Source organism: Taudactylus pleione, unplaced genomic scaffold (assembly GCF_031769625.1).
Source record: "Taudactylus pleione unplaced genomic scaffold, aTauple2 ptg000009l, whole genome shotgun sequence".
NCBI lineage: Eukaryota > Metazoa > Chordata > Amphibia > Anura > Myobatrachidae > Taudactylus > Taudactylus pleione.
Genome location: NW_028284412.1, coordinates 8,690,702 through 8,710,444, shown reverse-complemented (window position 1 = coordinate 8,710,444; position 19,743 = coordinate 8,690,702). Strand labels below are relative to the sequence as shown.

At 42.4% G+C, this 19,743-nt stretch overlaps 1 protein-coding gene across 4 annotated transcripts in view; it reads right to left on the bottom strand.

Annotated features, from left to right (window-relative positions):
• The window catches only part of TNC (tenascin C), a 127,735-nt gene that overhangs the window by 40,990 nt on the left and 67,002 nt on the right, over positions 1–19,743 (bottom strand). For 2 of the 4 annotated variants that reach the window (XM_088467110.1, XM_088467121.1), the window contains 3 exons: positions 16,821–17,093; positions 7,390–7,512; positions 6,996–7,139 (listed from right to left, as the gene is read on the bottom strand). In XM_088467110.1, coding sequence (XP_088323236.1) covers positions 6,996–7,139; positions 7,390–7,512; positions 16,821–17,093 — 540 coding nt within the window. The remainder of the gene's footprint in view (positions 1–6,995; positions 7,140–7,389; positions 7,513–16,820; positions 17,094–19,743) is intronic. The other 2 variants (XM_088467117.1, XM_088467124.1) reach the window with 2 other exon arrangements.

Here is a 19,743-nt window from a genome sequence, read left to right as displayed (position 1 = left end):
GACAGAAAGTCTAGCTTCAGTCCAAACTAGCATGATTAATGTCAATAGTTCTTTGAATTTCAGGGCCAAATGCAATTAGCTGCATTATGTGTGAGGAAAAGGTTGGTAGCCTCATTCTTTTACTCCAGAAGCTATTTAATGACAGTACCTTTTCCTCGTGCTGGAAAAAATGCGGCTAACGAACATTAACCCATAGGATCCAGGATAAGGGCTAATGTGTTTGAGCAACCCGCACTGAGGGCACTTACTGCGGATTTCAGACTTAAACAGAAATCCGTGTTAATTCCGGTTTGCCGCTAATTACTGTGGATAATTGTGTCCGGCCCCTGGGATTTGTTCTAACTTTGAGAACAGGTACTGTATTAACATTTTCAAGTTTAGCCATTACTTCTGTAATATATGTATCATACATAAGTAACAGTATATGGAATCAATATGATCATGGCCGGCGGTTCAAATCCCGACAGCAGAAGCCCGGCAGGGGTGAAAATCCCGAAGCTACAAAAACAGGATTTTGGTACTTACCGTTAAATCCATTTCTCCGATTCCACAGGGGACACTGGAGCTTCATGACAGTGGGGTATAGACGGTGGGTTGAGTTGAGCCTGGCACTTTAAAAATCTACAAGTGTGACTGGCTCCTCCCCCTCTATGCCCCATCAACCCCAGTTTTAAAGAACTGAGCCCGAGAGGAGACGGAGAACAGACTGAAGAACAGAGAAGGAGAACAGGAAAAGAAACATCCAACATACTGACACACTACAAGAACACAGCAGGCTGCAGTGATAAACAGTCACACAATAAAAACAGACCAAACTGCAACAGAACTGAAGCAGAACAAGCAACTGAGAACAGGCAAGAAGCACTGGGTGGGCGTCCAGTGTCCCCTGTGGAATCGGAGAAATGGATTTAACGGTAAGTACCAAAATCCTGTTTTCTCCTTCATCCACTAGGGGACACTGGAGCTTCATGACAGTGGGGACGTCCCAAAGCTACCCTCCTGGGGGGGAGAGTGCTGAACGCCCTGCAAGACACTATGACCAAAATTTGAAGCAGAAGCCGCAAAAGTGTCAAATCTGTAGAAACGTACAAAAGTATGAACCGAAGACCACGTCGCTGCCCTACAAAGCTGTGAAGCCGAGACACCTCTACATGCCGCCCAAGAAGTACCCACAGAGCGCGTAGAATGCGTAGAAATGGATACCGGCGGTGGTCGAGCAGAAGCAACATATGCCTGACGAATAGTCAGACGAATCCACCTGGCCAAAGTTTGTTTAGACGCAGGCCAGCCACGCCGATTAGCATCATAAAGGACGAATAGAGCCTCTGATTTACGTAGCCCCTCAGTACGGGACACATAAATGCGAAGTGCCCGAACCACATCCAAGGAGTGAGAATCCCCAGAAGAGTCCGACAACGCTGGCACTACAATCGGCTGATTCAGATGAAAACCCGAGACCACCTTGGGCAAAAAGGAAGGCTGGGTACGAAGTTCCGCCCGATCTTCGTGAAAAATCAAGTAAGGGGAACGGCAGGACAAGGCTCCAAGTTCAGACACACGTCTGGCCGAAGCCAGGGCCAATAAAAGGATCATCTTCCAAGTCAAATACTTCAATTCCACCTCCTGCAAAGGCTCAAAGGTGGATGACTGAAGAAAAGATAAAACAAGATTCAGGTCCCAAGGAGCCGTGGGTGGCACAAAGGGAGGCTGAATTCTAAGTACCCCTTGAAAAAAGGTCTGAACCTCCGGAATCAGAGCTAGGTGACGCTGGAAAAAAATAGAAAGAGCAGAAATCTGCACTTTAAGCGATCCCAAGCGTAACCCCGCATCGAGGCCTTTTTGAAGAAAAAGAAGAAGACGTGGTAAATGAAAAGAGGAAGTGGAGGATCCACGACCTTCACACCAGGAGATATAAGCCCTCCAAATGCGATGATAATGCGCTGATGTTACCGGTTTTCTAGCCCTAAGCATGGTAGGAATGACCGACCTAGGAACTCCATGGCTTCTTAGGATGGCGGTCTCAATAGCCACGCCGTTAAACGAAGCCGCCGTAAATCCGGGTACACACATGGACCCTGTTGTAGAAGGTCCGATCGTAGCGGAAGAGGCCAAGGTTCGTCTGCCAGAAGGAATAAAAGATCGGAGTACCAAACCCGACGAGGCCAATCCGGAGCCACTAGGATGACGGTGGACGACTCTCGTTTGATCCACTTGAGAATCCGAGGGAGGAGCGGAAACGGTGGGAACAGGTACACAAGGCTGTACGGCCAAGGGATCAGTAAAGCATCCGCTCCCACCGCTGCCGGATCCATGGTCCTGGAGCAGTAAAGGGGTAGTTGATGATTTATCCGAGATGCCATCAGGTCTATCTGTGGCTTCCCCCATCTGCAAACCAGTTGATGAAAGACCTCGGGATGAAGGGACCACTCCTCGGGATGAAGATCCTGACGACTGAGGTAGTCCGCTTCCCAGTTGTCGACCCCCGGAATAAACACTGCGGAAATGACCTCTACGTGTCTTTCTGCCCACAGAAGGATGCGACTGGCTTCTCTCATTGCCATCCGACTGCGGGTTCCCCCTTGGCGATTTATGTATGCCACTGCAGTGGCGTTGTCGGATTGTATCCGAACCGGAAGTCCTTGTAACAGAGGAGCAGCCTGTATCAAAGCTCTGTAGACTGCCCGCAGTTCGAGAACATTGATTGGTAAGAGGGACTCCTGCTGCGACCAAAGCCCCTGGAAGTGATTGTCCAGAACCACCGCTCCCCATCCGCGGAGGCTGGCGTCCGTGGTGACCAAGGTCCAATTCCAAATTCCGAAGCGCCGACCCGCTAACAGATGCTCCGTCCGAAGCCACCAGAGCAAGGATATGCGGGTCCGGGGAGACAGACGCACCAGCCGATGCATCTGTAGGTGGGACCCGGACCACTGAGACAGAAGATCCAGTTGAAATATTCTGGAGTGAAATCTGCCGAATTGGATGGCCTCGAAGGAAGCCACCATTTTCCCCAGGAGACGGATGCAAAGATGCACAGATACTTTCCTGGGTCTGAGCACTAGACTAACCAGCTCCTGTATGGCTATGGCCTTGTCCCTTGGCAAGAATATACGAAGCAGAACAGTGTCTAGAATCATTCCTAGGAACTGAAGTCTCTGGGACGGCATAAACTGAGACTTCTGGAAGTTCACAATCCATCCATGTTGAATGAGAATCTGATGTGTAAGGGACACTTGGTGTAAAAGGACTTCTGCCGTCGGAGCCTTGATGAGTAAATCGTCTAGGTACGGGACTATCGTCACCCCCCGAGAGCGCAAGTGAGACACCATGACGGCCATCACTTTGGTGAATACCCTGGGAGCTGACGAGAGACCGAATGGCAGGGCCTGAAACTGGAAATGAGCTTCCCTGATGGCAAATCTGAGGAAAGCCTGGTGAGGAACCCAAATTGGGACATGCAGATAGGCGTCCTTGATATCTATCGACACCAGAAACTCTTCTGCCTCTAGTCCCGCAATGACAGAATGGAGAGATTCCATCTTGAACCTGTGAAATGAAAGATACTGGTTCAAGGATTTCAGATTCAGAATGGGTCTGACTGACCCATCTGGTTTCGGAACCACAAAAAGGTTTGAGTAAAACCCTTGTTGTCTCTGTGCAGTGGGAACCGCCACAAGGACCTCGGCCAGCAAAAGTTTCTCGATCGCTTGACGCAAAATTAGTTGCTTCAAGGGATCAACGGGCAAACCTGTTGTAAAATAACGCCGAGGAGGAGTGAAAGCGAACTCGATCTTGTACCCTTGAGATACCAGATTTCGAACCCAAGTGTCTGGAGAAGTCCGTCTCCAAACCTCCGAGAAACGCTGGAGGCGAGCCCCCACCTTCGGATTTCCGAGATGGGATGGGAGCCCGTCATGCCACAGGCTTGTCTGCTGGCTTGGGATCTGGACGGCGGCCAATATTTGCTTGACGTCCTCTAGCACGGCCTCCTCGCCCCGCTGAAGACGAACCTCGCGATCGTCCCTGAAATCTTGCCGATGCTCGAAAGGAACGAAAGGAAGGTCCCCTAAACGAGCGACGTGGAGGAGGTGCTGATGAAGGTAGAAAAGTACTCTTACCTCCAGTGGCCAGCGAGATCCATTTGTCCAGCTCTGGACCAAATAAAATATCGCCTGTGAAAGGAAGAGCTTCCACTGCTCTTTTTGACTCTGCATCCGCTTGCCAGGCACGAAGCCAAAGTGCCCGGCGAGCAGAGACCGCCGAAGCAGAAATCCTAGCGCCTACCTGGCCGATATCTCTGGAGGCGTCTTCTAAGTATACAGCAGACTCCTGAATATGTTCTGCCAAGGTAATCAGATCTGCCCGCGGAGTGCTGGATCTAAGACCCTCAGTCAATTGTTCCGCCCACTTTTCCACAGCCTTGTTGACCCAAGATCCTACCAAGGCCGGCTGGAGAAGTGCACCTGCGGCCGTATAAATGGATTTCAAAGTGGTTTCTAATCTCCGCTCTGAGGTTTCCTTCAATGTAGTAGCTCCTGGAACAGGTAACGTGGTCTTCTTTGACAACCGAGAAACCGAAGAATCCACAGGTGGCGGGGTCTCCCACCTCTTCCTATTTTCCGCAGGAAATGGGTAAAGAGAGAAAAAATGCTTAGGAATCTGGAATTTACGGTCCGGATTCTGCCAGGCTGCCGTCATCTGTTCATCCAACTGGAGAGAAACAGGGAATGTGACGGCCATCTTCTGTGACCTGGCAAATAAGGAGTCTTCTAACGATTCTGGAGCTTCCTGGCCAGAAATCTTAAGAACTTCCCTTACCGCTAGAATGAGTGCGTCAATACCCTGCAATGCCTCAGGTTCTTGTGAGTAAGTCTCTACGTCTGATTCGTCCAGCATCTCCCCTTCCTCCTGAGACGAGTGATCCGCTGCCGAATCCTCATCCGACTGGAGAACCGCCGGAAGAGCCCTTTTTTTTAGATGAGCGACTTACCGTAGCTTCAGGAGCTTTAGACGCAGAACCCATCGCTTGAGCAAGGCTATTCACCGAGCGGACTAAATTCTGAGCCCACGCTGGTTCTGCTAGAAAAGAAGGGTGAGATGTGCCAGGTAGATCTCTGGCAGACTCCCGTTCCCTACGGGAAGCGGCTAATTCAGAAGAAAGGTCCGCCATGACCCCGGCCAAACTATTTATGAAGGAGGGAGTGACAGACTGCGTGTTAGCACTGTCTGCTTCACACGTCTCGCACAGGGAAGACCCTTCGGAGCGAGCATGGGTAAACTTCTTCCTGCACTTAGTGCAGGCAAACAGCTTTTGTGATGCAGTTTTTTCTGTCCTGGATGTCATCGTGTACTCACAGACAAGCACCACATACAATTCAGGAATGCAGAAGAAGTATAGGGAGAAGCAGAATTACAATAATAATGCTACTCAAGTATGGGAGCAGACAGAGCAATAAGGGAGGAGCAGAATTTCAATAATAATGCTACTCAAATTGCAGGCAGAGCAGTATAGGAGGAGCAGAATTTCAAGAATAATGCAACTCAGTAACAGGGGCAGACAGGCATATAAGGGAGGAGCAGTCAATAGGACCAGAAAGTAGTTAAAACCACCTTCTGTATTTACAGACCCCCTGTAGATGCTCTCAGTCTTCTTCTCTCCCCCTCCGCTCAGTGCCTGCAGTCTGAGGCGCCACTCCCGTTCAGAGCGCGCCAAACTAGCCCAGGCAGTGAAGGAGGAAGAGGAGGAGGGACCCATAAGCTCCTCCTCCTAATGGCCGCCGCTTTGTATACGCGCGGCATACACTTATACATCCCCGCAATGACAGCGGGGGCCAGCGGCACGACCGCCGCCAGTGATAACCGTGCCGGTGCCTTTTACACAAGCACCGGCACGCAGAGGCAGGACTGCTGTGACCGCGCCTACCTAACAGCCAGCGCCGGTGTTCTATCACAACACCAGCGTGGCAACTGACAGCAGGGCTGACAGCCGCGCGCTGTTTTCAGACCCAGCAGTTATTTTCACCTCTCCTGCTAGTCAGGAGAGGTGTGCTACTCACCGGGCTGCTGCGGCCAGAGCGCTGGGCAGTGAGGGGATAGCGGGGACCCGGACACAAGCCAGTGGTAGCTGTGGCGGGCCCCGCTGAGTCTGATGACTCCTAACTGCCTAAAGCAGCCTCCCCTCCATAGGGTGACTGGACACAGGCTGCAGTAGCCGTGTGGTCCCCTCTCTGGCGGCTCCCACGATGCAGGCAGACTGTCACAGCTAACAGTCTGCCTGTCCTCTTGTGACTTTGATTCTTTTAAAAGTAATATAAGGGCTGGAGACAGTCCCTGTGCACCGGCTCTACTCGGGCACATTCTAAAAACTGGGGTTGATGGGGCATAGAGGGGGAGGAGCCAGTCACACTTGTAGATTTTTAAAGTGCCAGGCTCAACTCAACCCACCGTCTATACCCCACTGTCATGAAGCTCCAGTGTCCCCTAGTGGATGAAGGAGAAAGGTAAGTATTAACTAACCTTATTTTACCCCTAACCCTCCGTTAGGGTGCCTAACCCTAAACTCCCCCCCCCAAGTGCCTAACCCTAACCCCCCTCTAAGTGCCTAAACCTTATCCCCCCTTCCCCGCAGCCTAAACCTAAGTCTCCCGGGGGGTGCCTAACCCTAACCTCCCCCCGAGGGTGCCTAACCTTAACCCCCCTTCCCCTAGCCTAACCCTAACCTCTCAGGGGGGTGCCTAACCCTAAGTCCCTCCTGGGAGCCCCTAATCTAACCCTCCCCCCTGCGGCTGTCCGCGCCCGGCGTAGGGTGTCGGGCTCCCGGTGTAGGTATAATGACAGGCGTTGGGATTTCGACACCTGTCATTAGTACCTTGCCGGGATTAGACAGTCGGGAAGCCGGCGGTTGGGATTTCGTCCGTCGGCTTCCCGACTGCTTCCCCAGTATATAAATGGTGAATGATTCCATATACAGTATAGGAGCATAGTTCTACAGTACATACCTGTGGTCAGAGTACCAGAAGCTGGTTTACTCTCTTCACTTCCTTTCACCGATTTAATGCTTACAATATACTCTACACCTGGTAGCAAGTTGACTAAGGTAGTTTGCGTTCTAGATCCATCCACTTCCACAGTGTTGCTGACACCTAAGTAGCAAAACAATTTTATGCAGTAGTTGTCAACCCTGAGCTTAATTTTCTTGATTAATTATGTTATCAATTCAATTTTAACAGAATATTGTCATATAACTGAATGGATAATGCACAGATTTACAAAATGCAAGACTTCCATCAGTTCTGATTTTCCCATCATTTTGGAATCATCTGTTTTTTTTTAACGTTTTTTAACTAATGCAGACTTTGTATTTTGCTTATTACTTATCAAACGTGATTTTACCTCCAGTTGCAGGAACATAAGTAATCAGGAATTTGTTAACGCGGATCCTTGGTGCTAGCCAGATAACTTTCGCAGAAGTCTCAGTGATATCGGAGAAAGAAAGTCCTTCCGGAGACCCCAATGCTGCAGACACATAACAGAAGCTACTTAGAAATACTAGTTGAGTTACTTTAAGTAACTACGGATTCTTTTAAAATGCCAGGACTTCTAGCCACCGCCAATGACTAGCATTTATACGACATACTGAGCTATAATCAATATTTTACAAAATGTCTTTACCTCAAAAGGATAAAGTGGCTTTTGGAAAACTTCATATATATATATATATATATATCTACTTAGCACTAGACGGCACTCTGGCTCAGTTAACTTCATGAAAAAAATCTCCAGGACACTTGTGATAAAAGGGTTTGCCGCCTGAAACGCTGACCCCATCTCAGTGTCCTGGAGATTTTTTTCATGAAGTTATTTGACCCAGAGTGCCGTCCAGTGCTAAGTAGATATATACGTTTATATAGGAGAGGCATCGGGCAAGTTGATGTTAAAGGACAGGAGTGCCGGACATCATTGTGTAATATATATATATATATATGTATATATATATATATATATACATATACTGTATATATATATATATATATATATATATATATATATATACATAGAGAGAGAGAGAGTCAGATAGATACATATAGATATATACTATATGTAATATATATATATATAAATATATATATATGTATATATATATATAGCATAGATAATATGCCATTACTTTGCAACATTTTAAATGTGATATTCATTTAGGCAACAAAGTTTACTAGAATAGAATAAATAGCCCAGCTGCTGTAATAATGGAACCCTATAAATACATTTATAAAGTCTTTGTTCTCAAGTATTTTGTTCAGTTTGCGTCCTTAAAGTGGTGCATTTAAGGGCTTGCTGTACTTGTTTTTTGTTCTAAACAGATAATCTAATTGTAGGATCAGACTTGTAACTTGCTTCCTTATAACTTGTGACTTTTATCAGATAAAAGCAATTGAAGCTGTCTGGATGTTTTCTGTGGTTTAAAATAATAAGTTATTGTATTTCAATTTAAAATTCGACACAAATTTTTGCATTCTCTGTCTTGTGACTGAAGCACGTCTATCTTCCTTATGACAGACACTGCTGCTAATGCTTTTATAGTCCCTTGTAGGAAGCAGCAGTTCTATTAAATAAATATATATGAACAAAAATTTTGCCTATAAATTAAATAGCACTACACTAATTTCTCTATCAAGCAATTATAAACATATTTTTTCAAAAATTAGTTACACTGTAAAGTTACCAATACTAAACATACATGAAAGTCCATCATGTTTAACTGATTTCTATACACACTAGCAATATTGAGGAAGGCAAAATAAATCCTAACAAGGCAGCTAAAAAAATACTTCCTGACCCTTTAAATGACAATTACATTAGTTCCTTCCCTGGATAAGTCATCCCGCTAGTGCATTGTAATGATCGTAGCTGGACTATTTTGTTTTGTCAGAAAGGCACCCAATCCAGTATTTAAATTCATATCATGAATTGGCCATTACCACTTCCCTAAGGGGGAGATTTATCAAACCTTCTACAGAGGACAAAGGGACGTGTTTCATGTAACAATCGATCAGATTCTAGCTATCATTTTATAGAAAGTACCAGATAAATGATATCTACAATTTGATTGGTTGCTATAGAAAACAATTTCACTTGTCCTCTTTAGAAGATTTGATAAATAGCCTCTAAGCAAAAAGTTCCTTAGTCTTTCTTCCCATAGGAAGAACAGAACAGAAGAACCCCTGTCTGATTCTTTCAGTTGAAGCAGATCCTCTGTATCACCTCCATTCTTTCTATAATGTGCATCCATAGTGGGGCATTCTCTAAACAAAACATACTGTACCTATTTGTAATTAAATATAGAATTAAAATAGATTTTAGAGATAATTTCCATTTTATTAAATCTCTCAGCTAAATATGTAACCCTTCAATCTGCAAAGAACACCCAAGTTCTAGACAATAAAATCCCTGTCACTCTTAATCTGTTTAGTAGTTAGCATGCACAATCCCAAACACTCAGATTTAGAAGCAGTTTAGGATAGACGAATATTTCTTTCATATCTGTCCACAACCATTTGTTCTCATTTCCACTAGATATTTCTCCATTTTTCTTAATCTGCTTTTGACGAACCCTTTGCTACAGAGAAAATGCAGATTTTTTTCAATCAGAATAAATAGCCCACACAAGAAAAGTCCATTAGTAATGGCTAGCAAACCCAAACAACCCACATTAAAAGGTTTGATGGAGGACTGCCAGTATAACAGAAGAGCAAGGGGTAAAATTGATTTGGAAAGAAGTAGTCAACAGTGAAACACACAAAAGATATTTGCTAGCTCCAAATCCCTTATGTTAGTGCCAGAAGCACAAGAGAAAAAGAGAGTTGAGCAAAAAGAGACACATATTCAATGAAATCATTGAAACAATACAGCTAACCTATTCCCAGCGAACAGAGGGAGGTGTAAATTGTTAATGTTCCACAGTTAATAAATTTAGAAGAAATATCTAGTTATTTATTTTCTGCTGAGGCATCAAAGCCAAAAAGGACACCAGAAAAGGGTGAACTTAATTTTATTTACTGCAAAATGCCAAGTCTCTCTATAAGAGGGGTACGCTCGCTTGTCTGCCAATTTCCAGTAGTAGTTAAAGAAGTAAATCAATTGGTAGACATGCAGCTCTTGTAAGCTCTGTGCCCTTTCAAATGTCTGCATCCATCAACGTCTTTCTGTACACCTGATGGATATACTCAGAGCTAAAAGCTATGACAATGAAACATACAAGTAGCACAAATTAAAATGTTAAAAGAATAATGGAATCATTGCAAATCTCCATGTAAGAAATAAGAGTACGAGTCAGACCTGATTATGTCAGTCTTGCAATATAGAAAATAACTTAACAAAAACAAAAATAGTTTGACTCTTTCTGTCTTTGGGGAGTTGTCAACTGGTTGTAGCATGTTCAGAAATCTCATGCCAGTTTCTCATTGTAGACCATTTACAAAGTGGCTTCTCCACAGCACAAAAGACATTCTTGGACCAACCGTACCCCTTAAATTGAGCAATTGCCACTATATATGCAGCAGTAAATCAGAGGGATTGGACAGAAGGGGTGGGTACACCTAGTGATTTGTGGTGCAGTGGAAGCAAGAAATTTCAGCTTACAAAACCAAATTATTGAAAGGAGATAAAGGGGAGGAGAGGGCACATTTTTAGGGGCAATCTTTGTTGTGCAGAGGGGCACATGACCAATTGCAATGTAAATGAACCAACGCAATGTTACTAGAGACTGTGGGGTATATTTACTAAAGTGCGGGTTTTTAGAAGAGGAGATGTTGCCGATAGCAACCAATCAGATTCTAGCTATTATCTTCTGGTGCTAGATAACTGTAAGTAGAATCTGATTGGTTGCTATGGGCAACATCTACACTTCTAAACACTCGCAGTTTAGTAAATATACCTCCTGTGTCTCATTCCATATTTTAAATGGAACCTGTTCTGTGTTTTCATGATGTATTACATGTTCACTCTTGGCTAATGTCATACAATAGAAAATGTCAAACACTATATATATATATATATATATATATATATATATGTATGCAGCACAACTCATGCTAAAAGCATATAGAAGTACAAAAGAGATATTGACTTAATAGGTAAAATGACTATTATTGCATATCTGTTTGCATGCAGTTAACTAGCTTCAAAAAGGCAATTTAACTGTAGAATTCTCCATGCATTTGTGTACCTAGCCTCATACACAGAATTCAATAATGCCTTTGTTGTCACCATTCCTGTTATTACAGTGCATTCTTGTATAGAAGAAACAGGTTATGCAATGATGATTTTTCAGTATAGAAAGTGCGATGGAAAGTAAAAAAGAAAACATTTCATTATATGTGTCGGGGATCCAGCTGCAGGAGAGTGGCAGTTATGCAGTCACCTGTAGAGAAAATGTTATGTTACAAGTGATAAAGACACAAGAGCAATGTAGTGGACAGCTGGTGAAGATTTCCATATCAGTGCTTAGAAAAGAACAATGTGACCATTCATTGATGTATATACACAGACATGTATATACATACATATTTGTAGCAAACCTACAAATAAAAATAGCATGCAGTGTTAAATTAGTTGCACGTAACAAGGCATTTGGTGTAAATGACATTCACTTGTGTAGATTTCTTCAAGAAATCCTGAAGGAAAAAAAAGCTTGCAATGCTGCAATACAATGCGAGGGAAAAAGTTCTTTACAGACATGACATGCATGATATGAATCCAGTTAGAATTCTTGCCACTTGAAGCTGTCAATTATTTCATTCTCATGTTCTTGGTAGGAGTTATGTTGTCACATTTCATGTTAGCCGTCAAGATGTCATAGTAACATGTTAGATTTTTTTCTTCTGCATAACAATGAAAGATAAAAGATCCCATAGCATGCCGATCAATACAAAACATTATCAGGTCAACATATCAGTGCGAACAAGTAGAGTTTCACCACGTGATGATGAAAGTGCACACTGATACATGGACAGTATGACATTTTGCATTGACCTGTTTGTTTACAGAATGCGGCCATTTCTCCTGCAGAGCACCTGGCAGGTATAGTATATATATGTATATACAGTATACATTTATTCCAAGGTGGAGTCCGCACTCAAATAAGTAAAAACATTAATGCGGTGTAACACATGATAGACACTAGGAAAGCTTCCTTGTGCAAATATTGGGGGTGCTATTTTTTTTTATAATGGTCCCAGAGAGGACGGAAATGTTGGACCTATATATGCATCTATGCTGACCTAAATAAAGGATAGACAAATACAGTATGCCTCACTTGTAATTAGACTACATTTATACATTATTGCTCATTTAATAGACCTAGCTGTGGACATGCACTAAGTCTTCAAGCAGGGGCGTATCTATAATAGGTGCAGGGTGTGCAGGGAACACAGGCCCCTAGGTCCAGGGGGGCCCCACACCGCACACCCTGTACCCATAATAATACTTATCTCTCTGGAGTCCCACGTTGGCGCGGGAGTCCGGCACTGTAAAACGACTGGAAAATGGCGGCGGCCATTTTCCCGCCATATGCACGTGTGCAGTACAGGGAAAATGGCTGCCGCACCCATTTTCTCGGTTACCTGTGCATACACTATAGACTCTGGGCACACTCTAGTGCCCAGAGTCTATAACTCCGGCGCTGGCCGCGCACAGCATAGTGCGCTGCCGGCCGCCGGATGGAGAGGAGGGGGCCTGTGTCGGAGACTGCACACGGGTCCCCTCCTCTCTAAAAACGCCCCTGCCTTCAAGAGTGATAAAGTGGAGAGTGATAAATTACCAACCAATCAGCTCCGGTCATCTTACAGGCTGTGTTTGAAAAATGACAGTTAGGAACTGATTGGTTGGTACTTTATCACTCTCCACTTTATCAATCTCCAAGGATTAGTACATCTCCCCCATGCTATGTTATTCTGCATGAATATCCCTACTGCTTTACACATTTGTATGTAATATTGGTTCTAGAGGCTACATTTCTCTGCAGCTACTACGATGCCCATTAGTATAGTACCACTGGACCATTGGAAAAAAATAAGTTGGTGTCTTCAAGGATAATTAATCTCATTTAATCTAGTTGTATATTGATTTTTAAATTTAGCAGATAGATGTATATTGCTCGGAACTATAAGTGCCGTGGTCCTTCTGCCACCATTAACAAAGAGACCAAAGCAATGCAATCTTGGTCTACAACACCACATTGGAGGCAGTCACTGATGGGTCAGTTGAACATATGTGAATATGCTTATATTAAATGTACATATCATTATCACTGTGATATTTTTCACAATAGCATCCCTTTAATCTTTATACAAAGTGTGAGTACATTTTAAGAACTTGAACCTGACCAGTAAATAATATAAGAGATACTCTCTAAAATATATATTTGCAATACTTATCTTTATTTATGGTATTCCCCTAGATCTTATCACTTGGTCCTACTGTGTAATTCTGTTAAAACCACACTTTTCTACTTTCTAGCACAAAGCACAAAGCTATGAGTAGGTTTTTGGCCACAAGGTCCTTGCTCCCCAGAGACGTCAGTAGCTTATTGGAATTGCTTTTGGCATTCCTGCACTGTCTGCACTTCTCACTTGGTGTGGAATTTATAGACTAAGAACAATTCAATTATCTTCAGATTCCTGTTTTATAAGACTGTTAACTGCTAAATTAGACAGGGTTTAATTCTTCCTAGACCCTCTGGACAAAGCTGCTTAGTTAGGGAGACCCACCACCTAGACTTGTGTCATGAGTAAGTAATAAGCTTCAGCAATAAATCTTTCTTTGCTAGAGCACTGTCCAGCTTTGCCATCCTCTTGCAGATGAACAATCTTTGACTTCCAAATGTGAAAGTCACTTACTAATTTATTACCTTGAAGAATCAATCTGTGCCATCCCACAAAGCTTGGTGTATAAGTAATATGACTTTAACATACATATAATCAGGGCCGTAAAAGGGCTTTAATTCATTCTATGCAAGCTCTGCCCCCTTAGCGCCTGACATTGTGACATTGGGCGCAACATGTTATGATGTCATGCAGTGGGGGTTGGGCTAGCAGCACCGGTAAGTGCAGCGCTGACTTGGAGAGTCCTGAGGACATTCCAGATCAGCTGCACACACTGTAGGGTGCCTGTCCAAATCGTATATAGGACTGTCCAGCAGTGATCCTGGCTGCAGATTCTGTTCCAGGGACTCTGCTAGCCAGAAGTAAGGGCTGTGGGGCACTGATGGTGCTTCCCACAGAGCCTTGCACTCTATGTGGTGGCACCGGTAGCACACCCCTAGTTATAGCCCTGCATATAATCAGGGATGTCTGTCGATAGCTCTGCCAGGTCCAGGTACAGGGAGGGGGAGTGGCCAATCAGGGAGGTGTGGCCAGACACCCTCATTCAGAAAAAAAAATCACTATGTTCGCGGTCGCTCTCACCGCAAAGGGGGCGCAGGTGTCAGAGGGTGGGGGCGCAATCGCTCCGCCCTCCCGCATATAACGCAGGGAGCGAGGTCTGATGGCTGCTGCAGCAGCCTCTCTCCCTAGCCCGGCACATAGCGTGACAGCAGCGTTGTGTGCTGGGCTGGGGAGAGAGGCTGCTGCAGAAGCAGTCAGTCCTCTCTCCCTGCTGCCCGAACTTGACAGCGGCGGCTGGGCGGGGTGGGGGTCAGGCTGCAGGACCCAGGCCCCCGCCGGGCCCGTTCAACGGCCCGGGTAAATAGTACATGCCCCCCCTATCGGTGCCCTTGCATATAATGCATGCATACATTGAAGCATAACCAGTTACAGCCAGACCACACTATACTGCTCCGATTTTCCTACTTTTCCAAATAAAATACGATTGGGTAAATTGGTTAAATGCGGCTTAACTCCAATTTAGCAGTATCATAAATGAATTGCAGATGTCAAATTAGTGGAAAGAAAGGACAAGAGCCTTTATACTGGGATAAATAGGAAATGTTGGAATATTATGTGTTTTAAATGCTCACCACTAATACATTGGATAAAATTTATATAGGCATTGTCTTTTGGCTGCACATAATTACACAGCATTCATATTCCCTGTCTTTCCATTGCAGCAGAAGGCAGTTGTTTATATCTAGGTAATTGACTGTGTTTACCTAATATTGCATCTACTTTTGCCATTTATAGCAAAGAACCGAAGGACTCTCAGACATCTGTAGCTTCTCTTGGTGAGAAATTATTTGGCCTTGTTCTACCAATGATGTAAACACTAAGCACTTGCTAATAAAATTCCATGCACAACACGTTCATCATTCTTCAATATGGCTTTCTGTTTAGTGTAACTTCATTCTGTCAAATCATAGACTAACCAGTAAAAAAAATATATTCAAAGGAGACTATGATGAAAAATAAATGATTTCAAAATGTATCTGATTTCTAGAGCTTTACTATTACATTTTTATGGAAGGCATACTTGTTTTGGGCAATGTTGCACAATAAGGTCAACTTTTTTGAAGAGTTTTGAAAGCTACGCTTATCAAGTTAAATATTAAGGGCTCCATTTATTACTGATACTTTTTGCTAGTGGAATATTTTGTTTGGTATCACAGTGATACTAAAGAATATGTCACTGGAATATAACATTAGTTATGCCTCTGGTGAGGTCCTGCCTTGTCCCTGTCCTCATTAGAGTCTTACAGCTGCAAGCTAATCTTACAATGGAGGACATAGCCCCTGCAGCAAGTGCTAAAGAGGTTATGTCTCATTCTTAAATGAAGCTGTAAAGGATATAGATAGACCATATATATATACATATATATATATATATATATATATATGGTCTATCAGCATACAGTATATGGTATGACACATTAAGGCATATCTAAAGATATAGGAGTCACAGCTTGACAATCCTTACTGGGCAAGATGGGGAGGACGGTTAAATTTTACAAGAAATAATGCCTTTTTTATACCCAAACTATATAATATATATAATTTACAATGGTATATTATATTCATTGGCACACATAAATACCAATTGAGTTACATTTGAGCTAGTACATGTGTTTGTCAACTGATGCTAATTTCAAGAAAACATCTTAGGTTCTAAGGGGGAGATTTATTAAACCATCGAAAGAGGACAAGTGGAGGTTTTACAGATAGGAACCAATCAGCTTATAACTATCATTTATCTAATACATTCTATAACATACTCTAATAGCTATAAGCTGATTGGTTGGAATTGGCAACACCTCCACTTTTCCTCTTTAGAAGATATGATAAAGCCCTCCCCTCAATGTTTTTCCTAAATTGTATTATAGTAACTGACTGCACACCAACATTTATCTTCTAAAAATACATTATAATTGATTATGATCATATTCAGGTTTTTATGTTATTAGCAGATTTACAGTATACTAATACACCTCACTATCAGTAAAATGGTCTTTTAAATGTTGCTGTTATTTTATGAAAATAATTAGGATGTTGTGTCTTGAGATGAGTGGTTCAATTCTACTCGGTTCTTTTCACTAAATTAGTGCAAGTTTGGGTATATCTTATTGGCTGTGGAAAACATGCAAGAGCCGGATAGCCAATAAGATGCCATTTTTGAGATCCGACCGTACCCGAACAGCTCTCAACTCTAGTTGTGTCCAGGGGACTTATAATCTTAGGGGATAATTAATTGGAAGGTAAACCATATTCTCCAGGTTAAAGGTATGTGCTTTTGTAAAATTTCCACAATTGTAATGGAGAAATCATTAAACTTGCAAATTCCCTCTGGTGTGCCCTGCAGTTCTCAGAGCTGCTTGCTGTGTTACTGAATGGAAATACCTGTTGTTGCCTCTCCTTTTATTGGCGGAGAGCGTTGACTGCTAGCAACACCATGCAGCTCAATCTCATAGTCAGTACCATCTCTCAGTCCCGTCACAACTGTTGTGCGTTCACTGCCTGGCACTGTTAGTGTAATTGGTTCATACTGTTGTTTGGCATCCTGTATTTTAATGATAAAGTTGTCAAAACCATTCTCGTCAGCTGTCCATGACAGATGGAAACTATCCGGGGTTATTTTGGAAACCGTAAGGTATTCAACTTCAGGTTTTGCTTCTGAAAAGAATACCATAAAAGGAAGAAGGGCGAAAAAAATCAAAGTGTATTGTTAGTACTGTGTTACTGCTATGTATGTTGGAAGAAGCTAGATTTTGCCAGAAGCATAAAAATAATGAAGTTTTAAAGCACAAGCATTTTGATGATCATTGCCTGGAAAAAAAAACTGGAAAAAAAAATAAATCACATGAATACTTAACATAACATTTGAAGATAAAATATATTAAAGGGGAACTTTGCTCATGAGGAAAATGACTAAACACCATATACAGTACAGCGTTTTGAGTTTCCTATTACAGTAAGTTCAAAACAAATTTGCAGTTATCAGCTATTAACTTGAGGCCAGTCTTTAATTTGGATAGCTGTCCCCTTGAAAGGACTCTATACAGTAAAACAGTGTTTCTTAAGCTCAATCTTCAGAATTCCTAACAGTTCACCCTGTCCAGACACCTAGCTGGCGCACAAGTGTATTCTTTACCAACTGACACATTCTAAAGATCCACAGGTGGTCTGGAAAACATGAACTGCTAAGCTGGGTACACACTGGAGAGATGTTGTTCCAATTTGTCCAAATTGGAACAATCATTCGTGCATATCGTGCAGTGTCTATGTACAATATACACACTCCCGTGGCCACATGCGACGTCAGGTTGATGTGCTGCAAATACAACCTGATGATAACTCATCCGGTGCCGTGCCTGTTAGCGACAGATTCATTCATCGCTGCAGTGTGTACCAGCAATCATGCGATGTCCAGGGTGTCCCTGGACATCGGCACAATTGCTGGTAGCACAAGTGTGTACCTGGCATTAGGGGTCCTGAGGTTCAAGTGTGGAAAAACACTACTGTAAATAATATAAAAAATAAATAGTTGATAAGCTTTACAGATTTATAACACGGATTGCTTGATATATGGTATTGTAAAGGTGTAATTGCATTCTCATAGGCATAGTTCCCCATGTACACACAGCACTCACCACACATTCAAAGAAAAGTATTAAAGTAAAAATATGTTTATGATGTAGCTATTGCATCACATTCTTTATCAAACTTTCTGGCTTACGCACTGAACACTGATCTATGTGTTTTTAAAGTTACAGTATATAAATTCATTAGAAATTAACTTTTATCAGATACACTTTCTACCCCTTTGCATACCCAAATCCATAATAGTCTACAGAAGTCATCTTTGTATATGTTACAACTTGCAGCTAATGACCCTCCGATAAGATTGCAGCATTGAATTTTTCCTTTCAATAGTACATTTGGTGGGTTGTGGGGGGTTGGGGGGGACAGCGGGCTATCTAGTTTATTTTTTTATTTTTTTATATTGTCTTTATAATGATTTGTTGTACTATTCTAATTTTCTTCTGTATAGCACTGATTCCATATGTGAACAGAACCTAATGGTTCCTCTCTTTAGTGTTTGGATGAAGTTATACACCATTTACACTATTGTACAACAATTTGTGATTATTGCTTTTCATTTTTTATGAACATTTGTATTACTGTTCATTGTGAAGTCTGTAAATGTGACACTTGATGCTTCAATAAAAAATTTGTTTAAAAAAAATAAATTAACTTTTATCTACTGCATTCAAGTTTTTTTGAAGCCTTATCAAATTCATAATCCATTTTGAAGTTTCTAAGCTATAGGGCTATGTTCTTGAAATTCTGAATAAATTATATTATGTTATATTCTTCTATTTCAAAAACATTGTTTTTTTTAGTTTGTTTAATCCACTTGAACTCTTCACCTACACACAGTGGAATCAGCCATTTTGTGGAATGAAACTTTAAGAAAAAACTGCGATATCTGCAAGTCATGAGACACTTTTACTAGTTTCTAGAGATGTGTGTGGACCCCCGTGTTTGATTTTGGTTCTAATTCATCATGGTGTTTTGGCAAAACCACCCTCAAATGTTTTGGTTCGGATTCGGTTTTGGTCCGATTTTGGATCCCTTTAAAATCTATAAAAATCTAAAAAAAAAAATGATTAAAAAAACAGTTAAAATCATGTCATTTGGGTTTTTAAATCCGAGTTCTGAACGGACAGTACTGTAGACCCGAGCCGGGACTCGGTTGAACTCGGAACCTCAAAGTGATTTCCAACTGAGACTCGACTCGACCCCTAACTTTTGGTGTGTTTGTACTTCAGGAAAACTGTGTGTTGATAGGATGAACATCAGTGCATAACATTGTCATTTAAACCAGTGGTGGGCACAGGTGGGCCTCCAAGCCTTTGCTTTTAGCCCCAGCTTCTTCCTGCTAGGTCCTCATATTTGTTTGTTATAGCTTGTAATGCGTTTTTAAAATGCCTACAGTTATGTTATTACAGATAGGTATCTATTTATTTGATTAACTGGAACTCTATTTCTGAGATTAAATGTAATGTGCAGCCCTATTGAAGCCTAGAAGCCCGTTATTGCATCCCTTGAAATGTATCAAGTTGCCTATCACTAGTCTACACTGTGAGTAGATGCAAAGTATACTTTAAAACTAGTGACAATATGAGACAATAATGAAAAGAGTACAACAAAAAAATCGGTAGACATGACAAAAACACTCACACACCTAGAAACTGATAGTACAGTAAGGTGCTCTAGAAAAGTAAAATAAAGAATTGCTGTGCCTTGAGATGAGTAAAAA